This window comes from Canis aureus, chromosome 33 (genome assembly GCF_053574225.1).
Source record: "Canis aureus isolate CA01 chromosome 33, VMU_Caureus_v.1.0, whole genome shotgun sequence".
In the NCBI taxonomy this organism is placed as follows: Eukaryota; Metazoa; Chordata; class Mammalia; order Carnivora; family Canidae; genus Canis; species Canis aureus.
The window spans coordinates 21,848,684-21,869,394 of record NC_135643.1 but is presented as its reverse complement, the minus strand read 5'-3'; the positions used below and the strand labels follow the sequence as shown (position 1 = coordinate 21,869,394).

Here is a 20,711-nt window from a genome sequence, read left to right as displayed (position 1 = left end):
CGCCTGCCTTTGGCCCAGGGCGCGATCCTGGAGTTCCGGGACCGGGTCCCGCGTCGGGCTCTCTGCATGGAGCCTGCTTCTCCCTCTGCCTAAGTCTCTGCCTCTCTCTCTCTCTCTCTCTCTGTTTATCATGAATAAATAAATAAATCTTTAAAGAAACACTTTATAAATAAATAAAAATAAAATAAAAGCTACGTCCTCAAAAAGGAAAAAAAAAAAAAAGAACTAAAGGCTCCTTAACCCCAAATACTTCTTTTTTTTAAAAAAAAAAATTTATTTATTTATTCACAATAGACACACAGAGAGAGAGAGGCAGACACACAGGCAGAGGGAGAAGCAGGCTCCACGCAGGGAGCCCAACGCAGGACTCGATCCTGGGACTTCAGGATCACACCCTGGGCCAAAGGCAGGCGCTAAACTGCTGAGCCACCCAGGGATCCCCACCCCCAAATACTTCTTGATTGCTTGCCAAGTAGTCTTGAATTCCTGGGTAAAGTACTATTTCCAAAATGTTCCCTATTTAAAAATGTTAGTCTATCCCTAACACACTGGTATTTCCTAACCTTTACTAGTGCAGATTCTCAAAGACCCAGATCAGCATTATGAGCATCATCTGGGAGCTTGTTAGAACTACAAACCCTCAGAAGCTTTGCTGCAGTCTGATGCCCAGCTGGGTTTCAGCACAGCTACTCTCTGCTGTTTATGGCTGTCCCACCTGAGACTGGCATGTTTTCATGGAACAGAACACAAAGGCCCCAAAGGAGGCTGGGAGATGACTGAAGCTGATGGTCTTGATGGGGCACGGGCAGAGCTATTAGAATCCAGAACTTGGATGGCTGTGCTCTGCTGTCTGTACCAGAGAAAGGAAATGGGCTCTGTGCTCAGGTTCAGAGCAGGCCAGAAGATATGCCACACCTGGGGGTGGTACCTGCAGAAGAAGCACAAACCAGCCCTGGACACAAGTGCTTCCCATCACGTGAAGAAGTTTAATTTGGGGCATACCAAACTTCGGGTCATCGAGTGACTGGGTACACGCAGGCAGTTCTAGAGGACTGCAGAGACCTGGATACTGACACACCAAGGAGGGAATAGTGCAGTAGTATCTTTGCAAATCTAAGGTAGAAAACTTCAGATATTGGCGCATTCCTACTTTCCGACAATAACCCAAGCTCAGTGTTTGCAAATGCTTATTTTAATCTCACCTTTTGAGCTTGCATGAAGCAGCCACTGGAGAACTTCTGCCAGGGAATCTGTCCGTAAAATGTTACAGAGCTTTGCCAGAATCTGACAGAGAATATTAGAGTTACATAGTGAGCAAATAAATGGTGCAAGTATTATGAGATTTCCTTTACTTTCTCCACTATCTCACCTTCCCTAATGTCACCCTGTACATGAAGCTCAGTTAAGTTAATTGGGATTTCAGCCTGGGAACAGGATTTCAAATAGTATAGAGTGGAATCTTCAAAACAAAACAAAACGTGGCTAATACAAGTAACAGTTTGGGTTAGGCATTATAGGGCTTTTCTTGTTTTGTCTGCTCAGTACCCACATTTTCCAGAAGAGAGATTAGCTTTTCTTCTTTTGGGGGATGAATCCTTCCCCCTCTGTACCATGGGGTTCTAACTGAGCTTTTCCAGTCACAGAACTGTCCCAGTCTTCACTGCTCCTCTCTATGGTGGATAAATCTAGCTGGAGTCAATTTTAGCTCAGTTCCCTGAACACAGTGGTTGGCCCAATGGGTTAGGAATATAATTCCCTTTTGTCAAACAGAATCTTTCCTTGGCTTTTTTTTTATTTGGAGCTAAGAATGTAAGTGTGGATGATAAAGGAGATAAATATATAAAATAATTGTAAAACAATTGGACCATAATAAATATTAAAGTACAAAACATTAAGCACAAGTAATGATGTTTCCAGTTTGACTGTAAATTGTATCTAATCTTAGAATTTAAACGTTTCTGAAATTCGGCCATATATATGCATCTGCCTACCAAATGTATCCACTCAGATATACTATAGGTACTCTGAACCCAGATTACCTAAAACTAAACCCATCTTTCTCTTCCTAGAGCCTGCTCCAAACTTGGCTCCTCCTCATTCCCCTTACTCGGTGGACAGCATTAGCATACACTGAATAGATGTCCAAGCCAGACCCTGAGATTCATCTTGGACAACTCCCTTGCATCTACAATATGCTGCCAGACAAGTTTGGTAAATTCTTTCTTGTATTTCTCAAATCTCTTCATTTTTTTTTATCCCCACAGCCTTGACTCAGTCTAAATTATCAGCAATTCTTGCTTGAGCTACTCTGCAAAATCCTTTTCCCTAGTCTGCCTGAAATTTTTTCTGTTTTTAAAAAAATTCTTATTGAAGTCTAGCTGAAATACAAGGTTACATTAGTTTCAGGTGTACGGCACAGTGGTTTGCCAATTCTATACTTTACTTGACGCTCCACGCAGTAAGTGTAGTTACTATGCAGCATTATTACAATATTATTGACTATATTCCCTATGCTGTACTTTTTATCTCCATGTCTTATTTTTTATAATGGGGAGTTTGTATTTCTTAATCTCTTTCATCTGTTTTACTCATCTCCTCACCCACCTACCCTCTGGCAGCCATCAGTTCTCTGTATTTAAGAGTCTGTTTGTTTTGTGTTTTATATTCCACATGTAAGTGAAATCATATGGTATTTATCTTTGTCTGATTTATTTCACTTAGTATAATACCTTCTAGGTCCACCCATGTTGTCCCAAATGGCACAATCTCATCCTTTTTTATGATAAAGTAATAGCCCAGTGTGTATGTGTGTATGTGTGTGTGTATCATATCTTCTTCATCCATTTATCTATCAACAGACACTTGAGATGCTTCCATATCTTGGCTATTGTGAATAATGCTGCAATAAACATGGGGGTGCCATATATCTTTTTGAGTTACTGTTTTCATTTCCTCTGGATAGTGGGATTACTAGATCATATGGTATTTCTAATTTTTAATTTTTTGAGGAAACTCCATACTGGTTTTCACAGAGGCTGTACCAATTTTCATTCCCATCAACAGTGCAGAAAGGTTCCCTGTTTTCCACTCCTCACCAACTTTTTACTGCCTTTTTTTATACCAGCCATTCTGACAGGTATGAGGTGATATCTCATTGTGGTTTTGATTTACATTTCCCTGATGATGAGTGATGTCGAACATATTTTCATGTGTTGTCATAGATTAATTGGCCACATAAGCATGGGTTTATTTCTGGGCTCTCTATCCTGAGCCATTGACCTATGTGTCCTTTTTTGTGCCAGTACCATACTGCTTTATTATAGCTTTGTAGTACATCCTGAAATCTGGGATTGTGATACCTCCAGATTTGTTGTTCTTTCTCAAGATTGCCTTGGTTATGCATTGGGGTATGTCAAAATTTTTTCTGAATCTATTGAGATGATCATATGGTTTTTATCCTTTCTCTTGTTTTGTTTTATTTTGTTTTGTTTTGTTTTTTAGAGAGGTGGGGGGAGAGTGAGAGAGAGAGAAAGAGAGACAAGGAGAGAGAGAATCTCAAGCAGACTCCACGCCCAGCATGGAAGCCAAAGCAGGGCTCAGTCTCATGACCCTGAGATCATGACCTGAGCCAAAATTAAGAGTACGCTCAACCAACTGAGCCACTCAGGCACCCCATCCTTCCTCTTGTTTTTTTTTTTTTTAAGAAAGATTTTATTCTTTTTTTTTTTTTTTTTTTTTTAATTTATGATAGTCACAGAGAGAGAGAGGTAGAGACACAGGCAGAGGGAGAAGCAGCCTCCATGCACCGGGAGCCCGATGTGGGACTTGATCCCAGGTCTCCAGGATCGCGCCCTGGGCCAAAGGCAGGCGCCAAACCGCTGCGCCACCCAGGGATCCCTCTTCCTCTTGTTAATGTGATATATCGCATTGTTTGATTTGCAAATATTGAGCTACATTTGCATCCCTAGGATAAATCCCACTTGATCATAGTGAATGGTCCTTTTAATGTATTGCTGAATTTGGTTCGCTAGTATTTTGTTAAGGAATTTTACATTTTTGCTCATTAAGGATATTGGCCTATACTGTTCTTTTTTTGTAGTGCCCTTGTCTGGTTTTGGAATCAGGGTAATACTGGCCTTGTAAAATTAATTTGGAAAGCTTTTTTCCTGTTTTATTTTTCAGAATAGTTTAAGAAGAATAGGTATTAACTCTTTTTTAAATGTTTGGTCAAGTTCACTTGTGAAGCCATCTGGTCTTGGGCTTTTGTTTATGGGGAATTTTTTTTATTACTGATTTAATTTTGTTACTAGTAACTAGTCTATTCAAACTTTCTATTTCTTCCTGGCTCAGTTTTGAAAGATTGTATGTTTCTAGGAACTTCTCCATTTCTTCCATGCTATTCAATTTGTTGCCATATAAAGTTTCATATAATTCTTTGTATTTCTGTGGTGTTGGTTGTTATTTGTCCTCTTCGATTTCCGATTTTATTTATTTGAATCCCCTCTCTGTTTTCTTGATGAATCTGGCTAAAGGTTTATCTACTTAAATATTTCCTTAAAATATTATTAGTTCAATAAATATTTGTGTTTGTCATTGATCTAGAAGCTAGAGATATAGAATTGAAATTAAAGGACAGAAAAATCTACTGCCTTATATTGAGCTTTGTTATATTATTGAGATTTCTGTCCTCAATAATGCCATATCCTAGAAGACAGTAAATTGAATTTCTCCTAATTTCACAATAAATCAATAGCCATAGCAAAAATAGAAAAAGAGTCTTATGGTATTCCCTAGGCCCCTTCTGACTCTAGTGGTTTTCTCATCAATATGGTGATTATACCTTGCTCCTAGCTTCTTCTAATTTACAGATCACTCAGTGGTCAACTCTAAGAGAATATAATTATTCCTTTAGTGAGAGGAAGTACAATATGCCCTTTAAGGAACTCTTCTACTCTCTTTTCATTGAGTTTTTTTCTGGAAGGTACTTAGTATATTGGCAAGTGAATTTGATCTATTAAAACTTGATTTTAGGATTTGAGATTATGGATCTAGTGTAGCCCCTACGGTAGGTAGAGCACCCCCTATTCTCTCTCTAGGGTTTCAGTAGAATTCCTGGTGAATTCAGCAAGGCCTCTCCAGTCTGGCACATCAGAACACCAGCATCTCTAAGCAATGTGCTACCTCCCATTAGTTCTCTTCTGCCAGGTGTCAGAATCTCATCCTGTGCGTGTGCAACTGATGCTGAACTAAAGACTCACAGAACCCTCTCCAGATGGCTGGACCTCATTCTCTCTGCAGATTCCTCTCTTTCAGTATCTTATTTGTAAATCCCAGCCACTTCAGAATCCCCAACTCTAGACTCCGTTTTTTCTACCGAGTGAAGCTGTGCATCTCTATTTGGGCTCTACTTCTCTGACCCATGATTAGTACTGTGCCCCAGGCTGAAGTCTAGGTTGAATGTGGAAATCATCCCAACTTGTTTGCCTTCTCTCAACTGTCATAAATCTATATTGTCTGTTGCCTAATGCCTTAAAACAGTCTTTTCATGTGTTTTCCCCAGTTACATAGCTGTTTATGGCAGGAAGCTAAGTCTTGGACCTAATCTAACATGTGGAAGCAGAGTACCTTCCCTGCAACTTTGCCTCCACCTTCCAAATTAATTCTGCATATTGTATCTAGAGTGATTTTTCCAAAGTACAAATCTATATAATTCTTATACTTACAAAATAATTTCAGTATAACTTGGTGTTTAAAAGTCTTTAGTAGCTTCCCACAGCACTTTAGATGAAGCTGAACACTTCAGTATGGCTTATAAAGTCCTTTATTTCTGGTTTCTGTGTAAGTCTCCAGCCTCATCCCTTACAGCCTTCTCCCTGCACTCTCTGCATCAGTTGTATTGTTTTTAGTTCCTTGAATAAACAGTGCTCTCACCTCTTAGCCTTTACATATGAAGGTCTCTTGTCTGGGAATAATCTCTTCCATGCTTCTCTTCACCTTTTAATTTTATCTTAAACCTTCTTTGCCCTTGAAGACTCTCAGCTCCAAAATCTCCTCTTACATGTTCTTGTGATGCCTGTACAATCCCTCTCATAAACTATGTGAATGAAGTAATGAACTGTATTCCCAAACTCTAGAATGTTGTCACTGATATTAGATATTTATAAAATAAAGTGTTTGGCAGACTTCTCATGTCAAGAGTAAAGAGACTATTATTTCTATAAATTCAAGATTTGGGGGAGGAAGTCTAAAGACAAGATACTAAGAGACGCAGAATTCTGTTTTTCTTTTCCTCTAAAGTAATACTTGTGAAGCTGTATACTCTTTTATACACACCCCTGCACAAATATTTTTTTACTTCATAGCCATTCAGGGTTACCCGCCTGGATAGCAGGAAACTGGAAGATATTTCAGATTTTTTTTTTGTAGAAGGCATGGAAGGTTGGAATACCACTAAAATGAGATCTATTTTTAGGACTCATTTATATAAGCCAGAAATTTTTGGTATGACCTATTTTCTCACTTTACCCTCTCTGCTTTCATTTATTTCACAAATAGCCACCAACTATTTGATAAAATGCCATGCTATGTGTGTCAGTTAATAGTTTTCAAGCAAAGTGATGAGTGCTGACTAATGAGTTGTAAACAAGATAAATAGAATCTTTTCCTTCAAAGAGTTTACATTTTGGGGGGATCGCTAGGTGGTTCAGCAGTTTAGCATCTGCCTTTGGCCCAGGGCGTGATCCTGGAGTCCCAGGATCAAGTCCTGCATTGGGCTATCTGCATGGAGCCTGCTTCTCCCTCTGCCTGTGTCTCTGCCTCTCTCTTTCTCTCTCTGTCTCTGTCTCTGTCTCTGTCTCTCTCTCCTCTGTGTCTCTCATTAATAAATAAATAAAATCTTAAAAAAAACAAATTTACTTTTTTTGTGAATTCTGTATTAATGTCCAGTTAAGTCAATTATCTGTGAGGTAGAAGATGCTTTTGAAAGGAGGGCCATTCAATAGATGCCCAAAGGTCCAGTTCTATAGGATTATGTTTCTTGTCTATTATTGATGTGCTTAAGGAAGTAAGACAGCCTTACTAAAACTGCACTTTTATGGTTTGGTTGAGTTGAGGGCCTATATAGTTAGCTGATTTTGTACAGTTCCACTTTAATCTTGGTAAAACTTTTAAATTTTTGTAATCAACATTCAGTAAATACTTATTTAATAATTACTAGATGCCTAGCATTTGTCTAGGCATGGGAGGGAAAGCAGTAACCAAGACAGAAGAGTGTGAGATCCTATAAGACTTAAATTTTAGTGTGAGTGGGGTGAAAGAGGCAGAGACTATTGAAACAAATAAACATGAACATATGAGATAGGGATGTGAAGCTGCATACTTTAGATTGGGTGCTCAGGGAAAGTATATCTGAGTGACATTTAAATTAAGACCTTAATGGGAAGAAGGTGACCACTGAGAGAATCAAAGAGATTTCTTAGTTGGAAAGTTTCTAAAGGTGGGTAATGCGCAAATTATAGAGAAACGGTGGTGCCGGAGTATATTAGGTAAGATGGACAGTGATTCTGAAGACTCTTGTACTATAGGTAGTCTTTTGCCAGAATCGTAAGGAAATCATGTATAACCACAACTCTTGTCTGCAGATATTGTCCTTTCTTCTCCTTTCATTTTCCTTCCCAATTTTAATTATCAGCATAATTATACCCACTGCCACTGTAATGCTTTACCTTTTTTTTTTTAAAGGTTTTATCTATTCATGAGAGACATAGAGAGAGAGGCAGAGACATAGGCAGAAGGAGAAGCAGGCTCCCTGTGGAGAACCTGATGCAGGACTTGATCCCAGGACCCTGGATCACACCCTGAGCTGAAGGCAGATGCTCAACCACTGAGCTAACCAGCTGCCCCTATTTACCTTTAAAATAGTTCCTTATCAGGACTATTCAGTAACAATCCTTATAATATGCTCTGCTGTTTGTAATTGCTACTACAGATAATTTAAAACTGCTATCAAAGTCATCATTACAATATTTTCACCCTTAATTCATTGCAGTGGGTCTTACAGTGAGGCAATGTGGAGGTTACCAAAAGGATCTAAAGAAGGAAAACAAAGGGAGATAACAAACATTGGCTGATTGATTTATTCTTCATTGTATGTCATTCTCAGATATAACTGTGGCTGGAGAGGACCTTCCACTGATATGACATATTACTATAAATATAACTAAGTTTATAATCCCAGACAGAGTAGGTTTGAAGAAATGGTATTCCACAGATAAGAGGGAAAGGTGAATCTCTGCCTTAATATATGTGAAGGAAATGCATAGGTAGCAGCATGAAGTAGTGCCTCTCAAGCATTAGGAAGATGATAAAGAAAAACATGGGGGAAAAAGGGCTGAGTTTGTTTGGCAAATGCCACGTTCTTCACTATGTCTAAACCAAAGGTTGTGTTTCCACAGCAGGGACAGGGTTCCAAGGAGAAGACTGGAAATAATAGAAGTAGGCCTTGGATTTCAGGGTAAGTGGTTTTAAATCAATTCACTTGTTAAAGCAGCACCAATAAAGAGTTTTAATGATGTTAGTAATGTGATTTTTGTACGTTCAGTTGTTCCCAAATTATGGATTTAGTAAACCTGCCTCTTACTTTGATTTCCTGATCCAGATAGTTTGGTATGCAAACAGTGTTGTCTTTGATGTCAGTCTTGGTACTTGTCACCTCTGAAGAACAAGAGCCAGCAGTAGAGCATGCTTTGGGAGGTGATGGTGACTTTCTTATCTTAATTTCTTCCTAAATCAAAGGTATAATATAATCAATATGCATTTGCATCCACTTATAACTTCTTTGAAAATTGAATATAAGATGAAGAGAAATATTGTAGCTAAATAAGAGATACACATAAAAGTGAAGAGAGGTTAGTTTTAAAGTTCCCTTAAAATCTAATTATCAAATATTTGTGTTTGGAGACAGAACACATAGTGAGATATTATTTACTTTTTTGTGAAGCCATTTAAACCCTTGGTTAAACACCAAGATAATAATCTTTTAATATTTATTGTGTAACCTTTACTTATCTTTCTGTTCCAGATAACAACCAACTTATAACACATGAGATTTTCTGTTAAGTTAGGAAGACTTATGACAGGAAGAAGACAGTCAAAAGTTATTTTATGCAATGTCTGTGAAGACACTACATGGTGTGAACTGCTGCTTCCTTGCTCTGCTGAATGGCAGCTAAGAGCTGGGTAATTAGAAAGGTCACTAAATTACTTGCCTTGATTAACTAGAAGAGGAAAGAGAAAGGCTATTTTCTTGTTCCAAGAGGTGAATATACTCTTTGTAATTTAAAATTTAAAAAGGTTATAAGAGCTTTCAGTTCAAGAAGAGTTATAGAAGCCTTAGATCTATGTGCTTATTTCAAGAAAGTATTTTAACCTTCAGAAGTGAGTGATATTTAAGACACACGGAAGCCTGAATATGTCAACTGAATTTGTCAACAAATGGGGACTGTGATGATTGGAACAATCATATTGGAACAATATGGAACTACTGACATTTAGTGAAAAAAAAGCTATATTATATATAGATGCATTCTTCTGTTAAAGTTTATTATATAATGAGATGTCTTGTTTTAGGGAATAGCAATATATATTTTTTGGTTCAACCCTTCCACTGGACACAACTGAAAAGGCAGATTAAAATAAAAAAATTAAAACTGTCAAGGAGTGACTAAAGTAGGAATAAATAGGGCAAAGTAAAAGAGAAGTGAGAAGCCTCACTTGTAGGGAATATAGTAGCCATTTTTGCCTAAAGTCATTGTAAGATTCTGTGCCACCGGAGTGCAACTTTTCTTGTGGCAGTTTAAAAGGTCCTAAAAGATAGGACTCACAGCACAGGACCCAAATAAGGGCCAACAAAGGGCTACTCTCTGAATACGAAGGTGACCTAGAAGTGCAATGATCCTTGAAGAAATGTACCTTGAAAAAAAAAAAAAAAAAAGAAATGTACCTTGAGATCAAGGTTTCAACTTGGTTTAAGTCAGTCTAAGCTGGTAGGGTCTCTGGGTTCCTACAGAAGCAAGCACAAAGTTCTCTTTGGAAAAAAGTACTTTTATCATGAGTTTCAGATTTCTACAAATAACTTTTCATACACAATGTCCAGCAACTAAGTCATGAGGCAAAAAGAAATTATAGTGCAAATTAGAAAAAGTTTTAACTTAATGCTGATAATAAAAGTTATGAAAGCACCTAAGGCAACCCTCAAAGAGAAATTTATAGCTAAATATATATATTAGAAATATAAAAGGAGTCAAGTAAAGAGCAATAAAGTCTGTGCATGAAAAGAGGGAAAAGACAACATAGAGAATAAAAAACCCCACAAAATTTAGTTTTTTGATATACTAATCGATAACCTTCTGTGGAAACTGATCAAGAAAGACAAAGACATAAATTAACAAAACTGATGGGTAAAAAGGTGCATCTTACAGATACTGCATATATTTAAGAAATAATATGATGTTATTATATATAACATTATCAATACATTTGAATGTTTAGATTAAATGAATAATTTCATACTGAAAATAATTTCAAGAAGAATTAGAAAACCTGAAGAGTTCTATACTGAAACAGATTTCAAATCAAAGAATGCTATCAGGATTGAAGAGAATAATGTTATAATGATAAAAGAGTAATTTCATCAAAAGGACATAACAAACCTAAATAGTTATACTCCTAATAAGAGAGCTTCAAAATATATGATTAAAAATTGACAAAAGTACCATGTACTAACCAACTGTGCTACTGGAGTCCTTGAAAAACTGATACAAATTAAAAGAGAAATATAGAAAACTACAACAATAGTCAGGGATTTTAACACCTAATAACGGATAGAATAAGTAGAGAGCAAAATCAATAAGGCTACAGAAGACCTGAATGACAGTAGCAACCAATTTAAATGGTATTTATATTATATTCTACCCAACAATAGCAGAGTGAGCATTCTTTTTGTGAGCACAAAGATTTATCAAGGTTGACCATATTCTGGGCCATATAACAAGTTTCAATAAATTTACAAAGTTTCAAAGTATACAAAGTATCTTCTCTGACCACAATGGAATTAAATTGGAAATCAACCTCATAAAGTATCTTTAAAGTCTCCAAATATTTGAGAATTAAATTACATAATTTTAAGTATCCCATGGAGAAGAAATTAAAGAGTAAATTAGGAAGTATTTTGAACAGAATGAAAATGAAACTCATCATTATAAAATTTGGGGCATGCAACCAAAGTAGTGTTTATAAAAATATTATAATAATATATGTTCATATTAGAAAGGAAAAATGTCTCAAATCAATGACCTAAGCTTTCATCTTATATAAAAATATGAGCCAAAATCAATAAAGTAGAAAGAGAAAATCAGAAAAATAGATATCACCAATGAAATGAAAAGCTTATTCTTTAAGAAGATCAATAAAATTAACAAACCTCTAGCTAGATTCATCGTGGGGGAAAAAAAGAAGATACAAATTCCCATTGTCAGGAATGAGAAGCAGAGCATCTCTATAGACCATATAATCATATAATAGAAGTGATGAGAGCACCTAAGCAGGAATGTCTGCTTTCATTACTTCTATTAACCATTGTACTTGAGGGTTAGCCTTTATAATAAGTCACAGTAGATGTGTGGATTTGAAACTATAGAAAAATTTTAAATTTGGGCTTCATGAAAGTTATAAATTTTGGTTCCTCAAAAGTCATTGTTATAAAAACAAAAGGTAAGCCTCAAACTGGAAGAAAATATTTGCAAAATGTACACGTGACAAAATAATTTTTATCTAGATTATTTATTTGTCAAAATTCATCAAACTGCATAATTTCAATATGTGCCTTCTATATCATGTTAATTTTACCTGAATTAAACTGTAATGTTCACAATAGTCAAAATATGGAAAGAGCTCAGCTGTCCATTGACAAATGAATGGATAAAGATGTAGTATGGGCACACAAACATACACAGAATAGTACTCAGCTATCAAAAAGAATGAAATCTTGCCATTTGGAATAATGTGGGTGGAAGTAGAGGGTAATAAGCTAAGCAAAATAAGTCAGAGAAAGAGAAATATCATATGATTTCACTCATATGTGGAATTTAAGAAACAAAACAGTTGAACATAGGGGAAGGGAAGGAAAAATAAAATAAGGTGAAAGAGAGGGAGGCAAACCATAAGAGACTCTTGGCTCTAGGAAACAAGCTGAGTGTTGTTGGAGGGAAAGTGGGTGGGGGATCAGGTAACTGGGTGATGGGCATAAAAGAGGGCACTTGATATAATGAGCACTGGGTGTGACATGCAACTGATGAATCACTGAAATCTACCCCTGGAATTAATATGTTATATATTAACTATCTAAATTGAATATAAATTTAAAATTTCATTTAAAAGCTGTAAAAAATATTGTGAAGTGTGCCTTTTCAGAAAGGTATGTGAAGAAAAGGAGAAGAAACAACAGAAGTTGAACTAAATAGGTAACTGTAAATAGTTGTTTCTTTACCTTTTGAATTGCTAAGGGATTCTCACTGGAAGTTTTGAAGCACTCCTTGATTTTTCTACAGGGCTCTGAAATGATATTGCAGAAAAATATATTTAGATCAAACTGAAAAAATTTCTACCACATGACACATATGTCAGTTGCTAAAATAAATGAAAGTATATCTGTATTTCAAATAAAGTCAACTCAGGGATCTGTTTACAAATATTGGAAATTTTGCAGGTAGATTTATACTACAATAACATAATAAAAATATATTTACATTTATAAAACGAATTCAATGCCCAGGAAGATGATATAAAGAAAGACTGGAAGAGCTTTCCTGATCTGAATAAACTAATTTTTTAAAGTACATTTTTCAGTATAAGACATATTTTTCTCTGTTTCCTGTCCATATAACTGTCACTTTCCCTAATTAAAGAGATTATATGTGTGCTGTTTTCCCTGTGGCCAGAAAGAGATGCATATTGAGTTATAATTACATTTTTTATTTTATTTATTTCATCAGTCTCTCAACTCTACATATTTCATAAACTCATCTAACAAAATCACCCTAAAACAATTTAAATATTTGCTTAATTCCCCTTTGCATTAATTTAAAGATATATTCTCTATAAGCAGTGCAATCTTTTTTTTTTTTTTACTGAAGCCACAGTTAACACAATTTCTTAAAAGATAAAAAGAGTTTGTGCATTTCCCAATAGTAACTGAATTCATTAGTTCTAGATGAAAAAAGAAAAATATTGTAAAGTTATCTCTCTCCAGAAGAGAGCAGGAAGGAAATAGGGAAAACAAAATTATGGATGGTGAGTCTTTTAAGCTAGTGTTCAGTTGTGGGAAACAGAAGCCACTCGATTTTAAGCAAAACTGTAAATTAGACAGGGAAGTGAGTGTTTGCAGTATCACTCCAAGGGCCGGAGCAGTGAGCTCTGGTGCTGACCCTCACAAATCACTTCAAGAACAGCACCTTGCACCCCACCTATCCAGGGGAGCACAGACTTTATCACAATCAGGGGGGAGGAGAGGCGGGATGCTACTGACACCTCAGTTGCTGTCATAACCATCTGTGAGGCTAAACATGAGGCACTGGGTTACTGCTGCAATCTGAAAGCCAGCATATCTGCTGAATTTGCCATCTGACTCCCATAAAACTGCAGAACACTGGGATATTGTAGCAGGAAAACCCCATGTCTTCAGTCATGCTTGAGATCAGACAGCAACCAAAAAGATGACCTTAGCCCCCCCTTCTGAAATATAAACCTTACCAGATGGCAGCACCTAACTCCCATCAGGTGGCTCTTGCAAATATAATCATTAAGTTTCTGGGGTTTATGGTGTAAGAAGGAACACCAGAAAGAAGGTGGAAAATGTGGGCTTTGATTCTTTATTGCTACTGGGTAAGGAGGAAGAAGTCTTGGATGGATGAAATGAGTTAACAAGCGTGAGGACCTTAGAATGTAATCACATAGTAAGTTCTCTCTACTAATGATCCCTCTTGTTATCTTTTGAAAGAGAATATATCTTACCACACTGTACCAAAACAATTTTCATGTGCCCTGAAACTTTCAGTGATGGGACAAGAGAAAGAGAACAAGATACAGTTTCCGCCATCCAGAATTCCTTCTATTTTACCAAGCCCTTTAGATGTGGCCATACTACGCTTTTTAAGATATATTAATGTAAGATATACAACATAATGATTTGATATATGCATATATTACAAAATGATTATCACAGTTAAGCGTAGTTAACCAGCCCCTCAACAAAATCACCAATTTTTTTCTTGTGATGAAAAATTTTAAATCTACTTTAGTAACTTCCAAATATACAATACTGTTAACTATAGTCATCATGCTTTGCTGCTGAATAATCCTTTTTTGAGTCAATTCAATAAACATTAGTTAATAGTTAACTAAAGACCAAACACTGTGCTGGGACCTGGGGAGACACCAAGAATACCAGAGACACAGAAGGCAGTAACACTGGGCCATGACCTTCAGGACCTGGCCGGCCAGTGGGAGAAGGGGGAAGCATACAAGTCCATCCCTACTGCATTTCCCTGACTCACATTTTGTCGCAGTAGTTTCCCTCTCAATGTTGACTAAACATTCATTTTTAGTACCTCTCAGATACTTTTGTCAGGATTAGAGACTGACACGCCAAATATGTCTTGGACATAATAAAGACAATAATAATGTTCAGTAACATTATTGAACTACTGAAATGAGATTAAATGAGTGAAAAATTTTTATCATGAATAACCTGTTTCATAGTGAGAACATTTCCTGATTTTTAAATAAAATCACTGCAGCTGTATTAACAATCATAGAGACTATCCTCCTCTCCCCCGTCACCCCTGATAGTTCGCAGGAAGCCTCAGGAAAGATGTCATTAGTTGCAAGGGACTCACCAGAATGAGGCCGTGGGGGCACCTTGACATTGTTTAGGGCTGCTGAGACTCCTCTGGCAGGGCTCTCCGGGGCTGCAGTGCTGGGTGGGTTACTGCATTTGGCAAATGGTGTCTCATCCTTCTCTAAGTGGTTGAACTGGCCAACACCCCACAATGTTCCCAGTGCATTCTCATCATCATTTACGGTACAGATGGGAATGTTATTCAAACCTAGGTAAGGATAACAGAACAACCACATTAGGTTTTCGGCAGATTTTCTTTGAATGATCAGCCAGTTCCCAACCAGATATCATTAAGTGTCCCTAAGATGTCAGACTACAAATTGTATGGACCAGTGCTGGGTGGATATTCTTTGAAGGTCAGTGTAGCAAGTTATTTTTGGCCCCGCAATACATGTTCCCTTAAAATGTTCTGCCATCTGGTTGGCCTTGAGAACCAGGCTCACATCTTTGATCTTGGTGTGAGAGTCAAGTGCAATAGATCTGTCTCTATCCCAGATGGACTTCTCATTTCCCAAGTCTTGATGGTCAAGGAATTGTTAGCCCTCCCCACGAATATCACATTCAGGTGTTTGAAAACATCCAAAGTGTCTCAGTACAACAAGGCTTCTGAAAAGACATACCCTGGCTCTGTTTTTGTCCTGGCAGAAGTTATAAACAGCCACAGGAGCTAGGAATGGGAGGCAGGATGAAGTAGAATGTGAGGAAGGAAAGGAAGGAAAATACGGTACAAAGGAACCACCTTCCTCATGTCCAAGCCTTCTAGGTCCTTCACTCTCCTGTAACGGTTATTTGCTTTTGGCTCATATATTGAATTATAGGCAGATCCTCTTTTTTTTGTTTGTTTGTTTGTTTTTGGTTTTTTTGTTTGTTTGTTTTTTAGATCCTCTTTTTGGTGTCAATGCCATGTCATGACATATTGGACAGCTTAGGAAATGAAGGTGTAAGGGGCTTTGCTCAATGTTAAACAATAAATTATGAGAGAGAGGAATAAGTGGTTGCTTTGTTTCCAAGAAATTGCATAGGAAGCTTCCGAATAGCATTTTTCATGCTTGCCCATTCTTCTAAATTTCCTTCTAGGCCCATCAGTCTACCCCTTCTTATCTATCTGCTCAAATTATACCAAAAAGGTCTTTGCTTAAAACCCTGTCTGAAATGTATCCCATCACACTCTGTCCCTTTATGTTTTTTTAATTCTTCCAGTAGCATTTATCACCTATTATATCTGTTTGCACATGGCTGGGCTGAGCTGCCCTAGAATGTAATCTTCATGAAAGCATGTATTTCATCTGTTTTGTTTGCCAGTCTATCGCCAGAGTCTAGAATAGTGCCTAGACACAAAGTAGATGTTCTACGATTATTTATCAAATGAATGAATGACACAGCCAAATATAAAGCTTTTATTTAGTCTGATACTTAGAACTTTACTGATAGTAACTGATTCCCAATAGAATGAGAATAAAATTTTTGAAGGTAGCATCACGTCTTACCATTTTATCTTAAACACTTGAGATAATGAATGACCCAGGTGCATAGTGAAAAATTGCCTACCAAATGAAATAAAATATTAACATAGAAACAAATCAATAGAGAAATTCCTATTTTCTCTACCTTCTTTAATTAAAAATGGTAATAAGTAATATTAAAGAATTTAGATTCTAGAACTCCATAAGAAATGTATAAAGTGCAATGGCATTAAAGTGGCTTCAGAGTCAAATGGGACAATATTAAATGATTTAAAGCTAGTCAGGGAAATGTAAAAACCAGCCCAGCAGTGAAGGAGATTGAGGACAATATCAGTAGGAATTTCATCAACTTCCTTGAATATACAGGAAAATTAGGTAATGGTGTCTTGGGCTCAGGAAGGACTGGCTCCTCTTATGGGGCATGACCATCTGTTGAGGTTATGATTTGGAAGGAGAGTGCCAGGTGAAGGTTCAAATCTCACATTCCTGCCTAATATTCTGATTGATATACAAACCCAGTTTAATGAGAAAGTAACGACTTTTTTCCTGAGATGATTGTTTTGTTGATGGTGTGCTTTAACATCGGGAAGGTTCCAAATAAAAGATAGACATGACAAAATAATAAAAAGGGACACCTGGATGGCTCAGTGGTTTAGTGCCTGCCTTTGGCCCAGGGTGTGATCCTGGAGTCCAGGGATCGAGTCCCACATTGGGCTCCCCATGTGGAACCTGCTTCTCCCTCTGCCTGTGTCTCTGCCTCTGTGTGTGTGTGTGTGTCTCTCTCATGAATAAATAAATAAAATCTTTAAAAAAATAAAAAGAAAAGAAGAAAAATACACACTATTCTTATTCATGAGTTAAGTTTAGTAAAAACCATTGCATATGTGTATATTATATTTAAGCAGGAAAATATAAGAATATAATTAAGTTGGTAAACAGTAAAGAAATATTTTAAATAATGTATTTTTCTATATTTATAAGTTTAATTTATTTAATTTACAGGAGTTATTTGTACCTTGATGAGAATTCACGTGATAAGGATGTGAAATATTTTAAAAGAACCAAGTCTAGGGATCCCTGGGTGGCGCAGCGGTTTAGCAGCTGCCTTTGGCCCAGGGCGCGATCCTGGAGACCCGGGATCAAATCCCACGTCGGGCTCCCGGTGCATGGAGCCTGCTTCTCCCTCTGCCTGTGTCTCTGCCTCTCTCTCTCTCTGTGTGTGTGTGTGACTATCATAAATAAAAATTTAAAAAAATAAAAAAATAAAAAAATAAAAGAACCAAGTCTATTTAATGAGTAATTTACATTTAAACTTTTAAAGGTATTTTTTAATAAGTGTGTAAATGGGACTAAATATTAATCAAAGACCTCCTTGAAGTGATTGTTAAAATTTTCTAATTTATAAGTAAAATAATAAAATGTATAAGTTGAATTTTAAATGTTAAAACAAAAAGGTTTGGGATGGTTATTTTAAAATTGACTTTAAAAACAACAAGTAACTGCAATAATTTTGATTGTGCACAAAACTTCCCATCAAGAATACCGGATTTTTACTGTCAGGATAGCTAGTGCTATAAAAGTATTAGTATTCCATTTCACACTCTCCTCTATAGGCCAAGGATGATCCAGCCTCTGCAGACCAAAGGGGAGTGGGGGTGTAGTCTGTTTTTCCACTCCCTTGCTCTTCCACTCTTCCTTCCCCATTCACTGCTTTCAGCTCCTCTGGATTTGGGGTGGAGGATAAAGAAATGCTGAAAGGGATACATACAATCTTACTTGCGTTAATGGTTTTAATTAACCATTGAGGGATCTGTGAAAGCAGATCTGTTAGGCAGAGAAGAAATGCTGGCTCTTTCTCTCATGAAGTATTTTTGTGGGTTCTTTGGAGACTCCTGGCTGAGGAAAACTCTGACACTGTTCACTGTCGTGGAAAAGGTACCTACCAGATAATTACTAACATCTCTTCCATCCCACCTTCACCCCAGGCAAAATGTCACCAGCCTTTTGCCTGGAGTTGTCCTATTATAGCAGTTAGTCCTCTTGGGCTGGGTCCTTGCAAGACAGTTCTCAACCTGCTTGCTCCTGAGTTTCCACTCTAACCCCCAGGAAACAAGATCCTTTGCCTGGTCATCCATGTGAGAGCAGCTCAATCCCGGTCTGTGCTGCTGACCCAGCAAGCTTTAGCCAGCTCTAGTCAGCTCTTGTCCTGAGATTTTATTTCATTTCATTTTTAAAAGATTTTATTTATTTATTCATGAGAGGCAGAGACACAGGCAGAGGGAGAAGCAGGCTCCATGTAGGGAGCCCAATATGGGACTCGATCCCAGGACTGCGGGATCACGCCCTGAGCCACCCAGGCATCCCCTGTCTTGATATTTTAGAAGACAAGCAGACACCATTCTCTGTGTCCTCCATAAACATAGAAAATATAGAACAAGTTCACTCCAGGAATAGTCTCCCCATAATCCACTGCAGAAAGAGTGTGGGGCAGACCACGAACAGCACAGGCACGGAGCTAGCTATTTAGTGAGATCTGTCTCCTCTCTAGGACATTCTCCACAAAGGATTCCCAGCAAAGCTCTGCAGGTACAGGTGAAGGCTGTACTGCCCCTCATGGAGGAGAGGGAAGGACACAGCACCCCAATGACTCTTCAAAGAAATCTTCACTCTGTTTCCTTTCTATGAACTTTTTTACTCCTCTCTAAAGCAAAAGAGCCTAGAGATAGGCTAACATCGCAAGACTAGTTTTTAAGTTTCCTCTTAGCAAGTCATGTGTAGATGATCTCAAAATTTGGCTTTAGCTAAAGTTCTGAAAAGCCTTAGTTAATCCCATGACAAAATATAATCTTTTTGCCATGCAGTAGTGATATTCAACTTTCTTTGGCTACTGTGCCCTTTGTTCAAACACATTTTACTCTATCTTTGCCTCTTGCCCAGATCTCTAGGACCCCTCAGAATACAGCCTAAAAACTTCTGCCAAGCAAATGTAAGATTTTATGTCTATAAATTTAAACTTTCCCTATTCTATGTAATAGAAGAGGTTGTAGAGATCACTAGTTTGTGAATTAAATGGTGGGCAGCCTGGGGGGCTCAACGGTTTAGCACCGCCTTCATCCCAGGGCCTGATCCTGGAGACCGGGGATCAAGTCCCATGTCAGGCTCCCTGCATGGAGCCTGCTTGTGTCTCTGCCTCTGTCTCTCTCTCTCTCTCTCTCTCTCTCTCTCTGTCTCTCATGAATAAATAGATAAAATCCTTAAAAAAAAGAATTAAATGGAAAATTTTTATCTTCTATATATGCACTATTCCTTCTTTTTAAAAAATCATCTTTCTCCATTTTCAGAGATGATGTTTTCTATCCCAACATCTCTACTCTTTCTTTTCAGACCGTGTCAGAGTTAATCCTGTGTTTTTCAGAGTTCTGTTGGGATTTCTTTGCTTTCTTGGGCAATAACATTACTGTTTTAACGAATATGCTCTTACTTTTCAAATCTACTTTACAGCCTCAATCAGTCCTTAGGCTCCAAGTCCTTATAGCCATTTCTCTACTTGGTCAGTTACTCCTGAATGTTCCATTGGCACATCAGTGTTTGATGTGTTTGTCTGAAATGAAGGTTTTAATCTTACCTCCTACAAATGCTCTTCTGCTGATATGCTCAAGACTAATAGTTGGTCGACTATCCACCCAGTCAACGAACCAAACCAACAAAAAAATTAGTAGCAATTCTAGACTTCTTATTCCATCCTTAAGTCCAATAAATCCTCAAGTCCTGCTAATTGTTTCTTCTTAATGTTTATCATGTATCTCTCTGTCAAAACCTCTGTGAAATGCATTCTTGACATTCCTCCAGTGGCTTCCCTAGCTCTGTATTGCATCTGAACTTTCAGCATACTTCTATCATTGCACATAACACAGTGCATCATAATTTTTTTCTGGTATTACTATCTCCTTCAACTACATTGTGAGCAGAAACTGGCTTATGTTATATTGCTGGCAAAGTGCACATATGTATCACAAACAGATTTTTGACATTTCTTAGACTGAATAAACTTACTGATGACTTAATTTTTTAAGGATTTATCTATGAAAATAACATTATGTCTCACAGACTAAAACATTTGATGTTGGTAAAATGGACCGTAAGAATTATCTCTGGGGTAAAACTAAGGAAACTAGTTGTAGTGTCCTTGTGCTGAGTGTGGGTTCAAAGCACATAGCTGTTAACTCAAAGCAGTTTGCTGCTCTTCTCTTCCTCCTATAATTCCAGTTACTAGGCTTTCTAGAATTAGCAGGGAC

General features: G+C 37.3%; 1 protein-coding gene across 4 annotated transcripts in view; it reads right to left on the bottom strand.

Moving 5' to 3' along the window:
* Nucleotides 1–20,711, bottom strand: part of C33H4orf17 (chromosome 33 C4orf17 homolog) — a 49,943-nt gene that overhangs the window by 22,385 nt on the left and 6,847 nt on the right. For all 4 annotated transcript variants that reach the window (XM_077882101.1, XM_077882102.1, XM_077882100.1 and 1 more), the window contains exons 3-6: nt 14,952–15,161; nt 12,545–12,609; nt 8,639–8,782; nt 1,203–1,284 (exon numbers count right to left, since the gene is read on the bottom strand). In XM_077882101.1, coding sequence (XP_077738227.1) covers nt 1,203–1,284; nt 8,639–8,782; nt 12,545–12,609; nt 14,952–15,161 — 501 coding nt within the window. The remainder of the gene's footprint in view (nt 1–1,202; nt 1,285–8,638; nt 8,783–12,544; nt 12,610–14,951; nt 15,162–20,711) is intronic.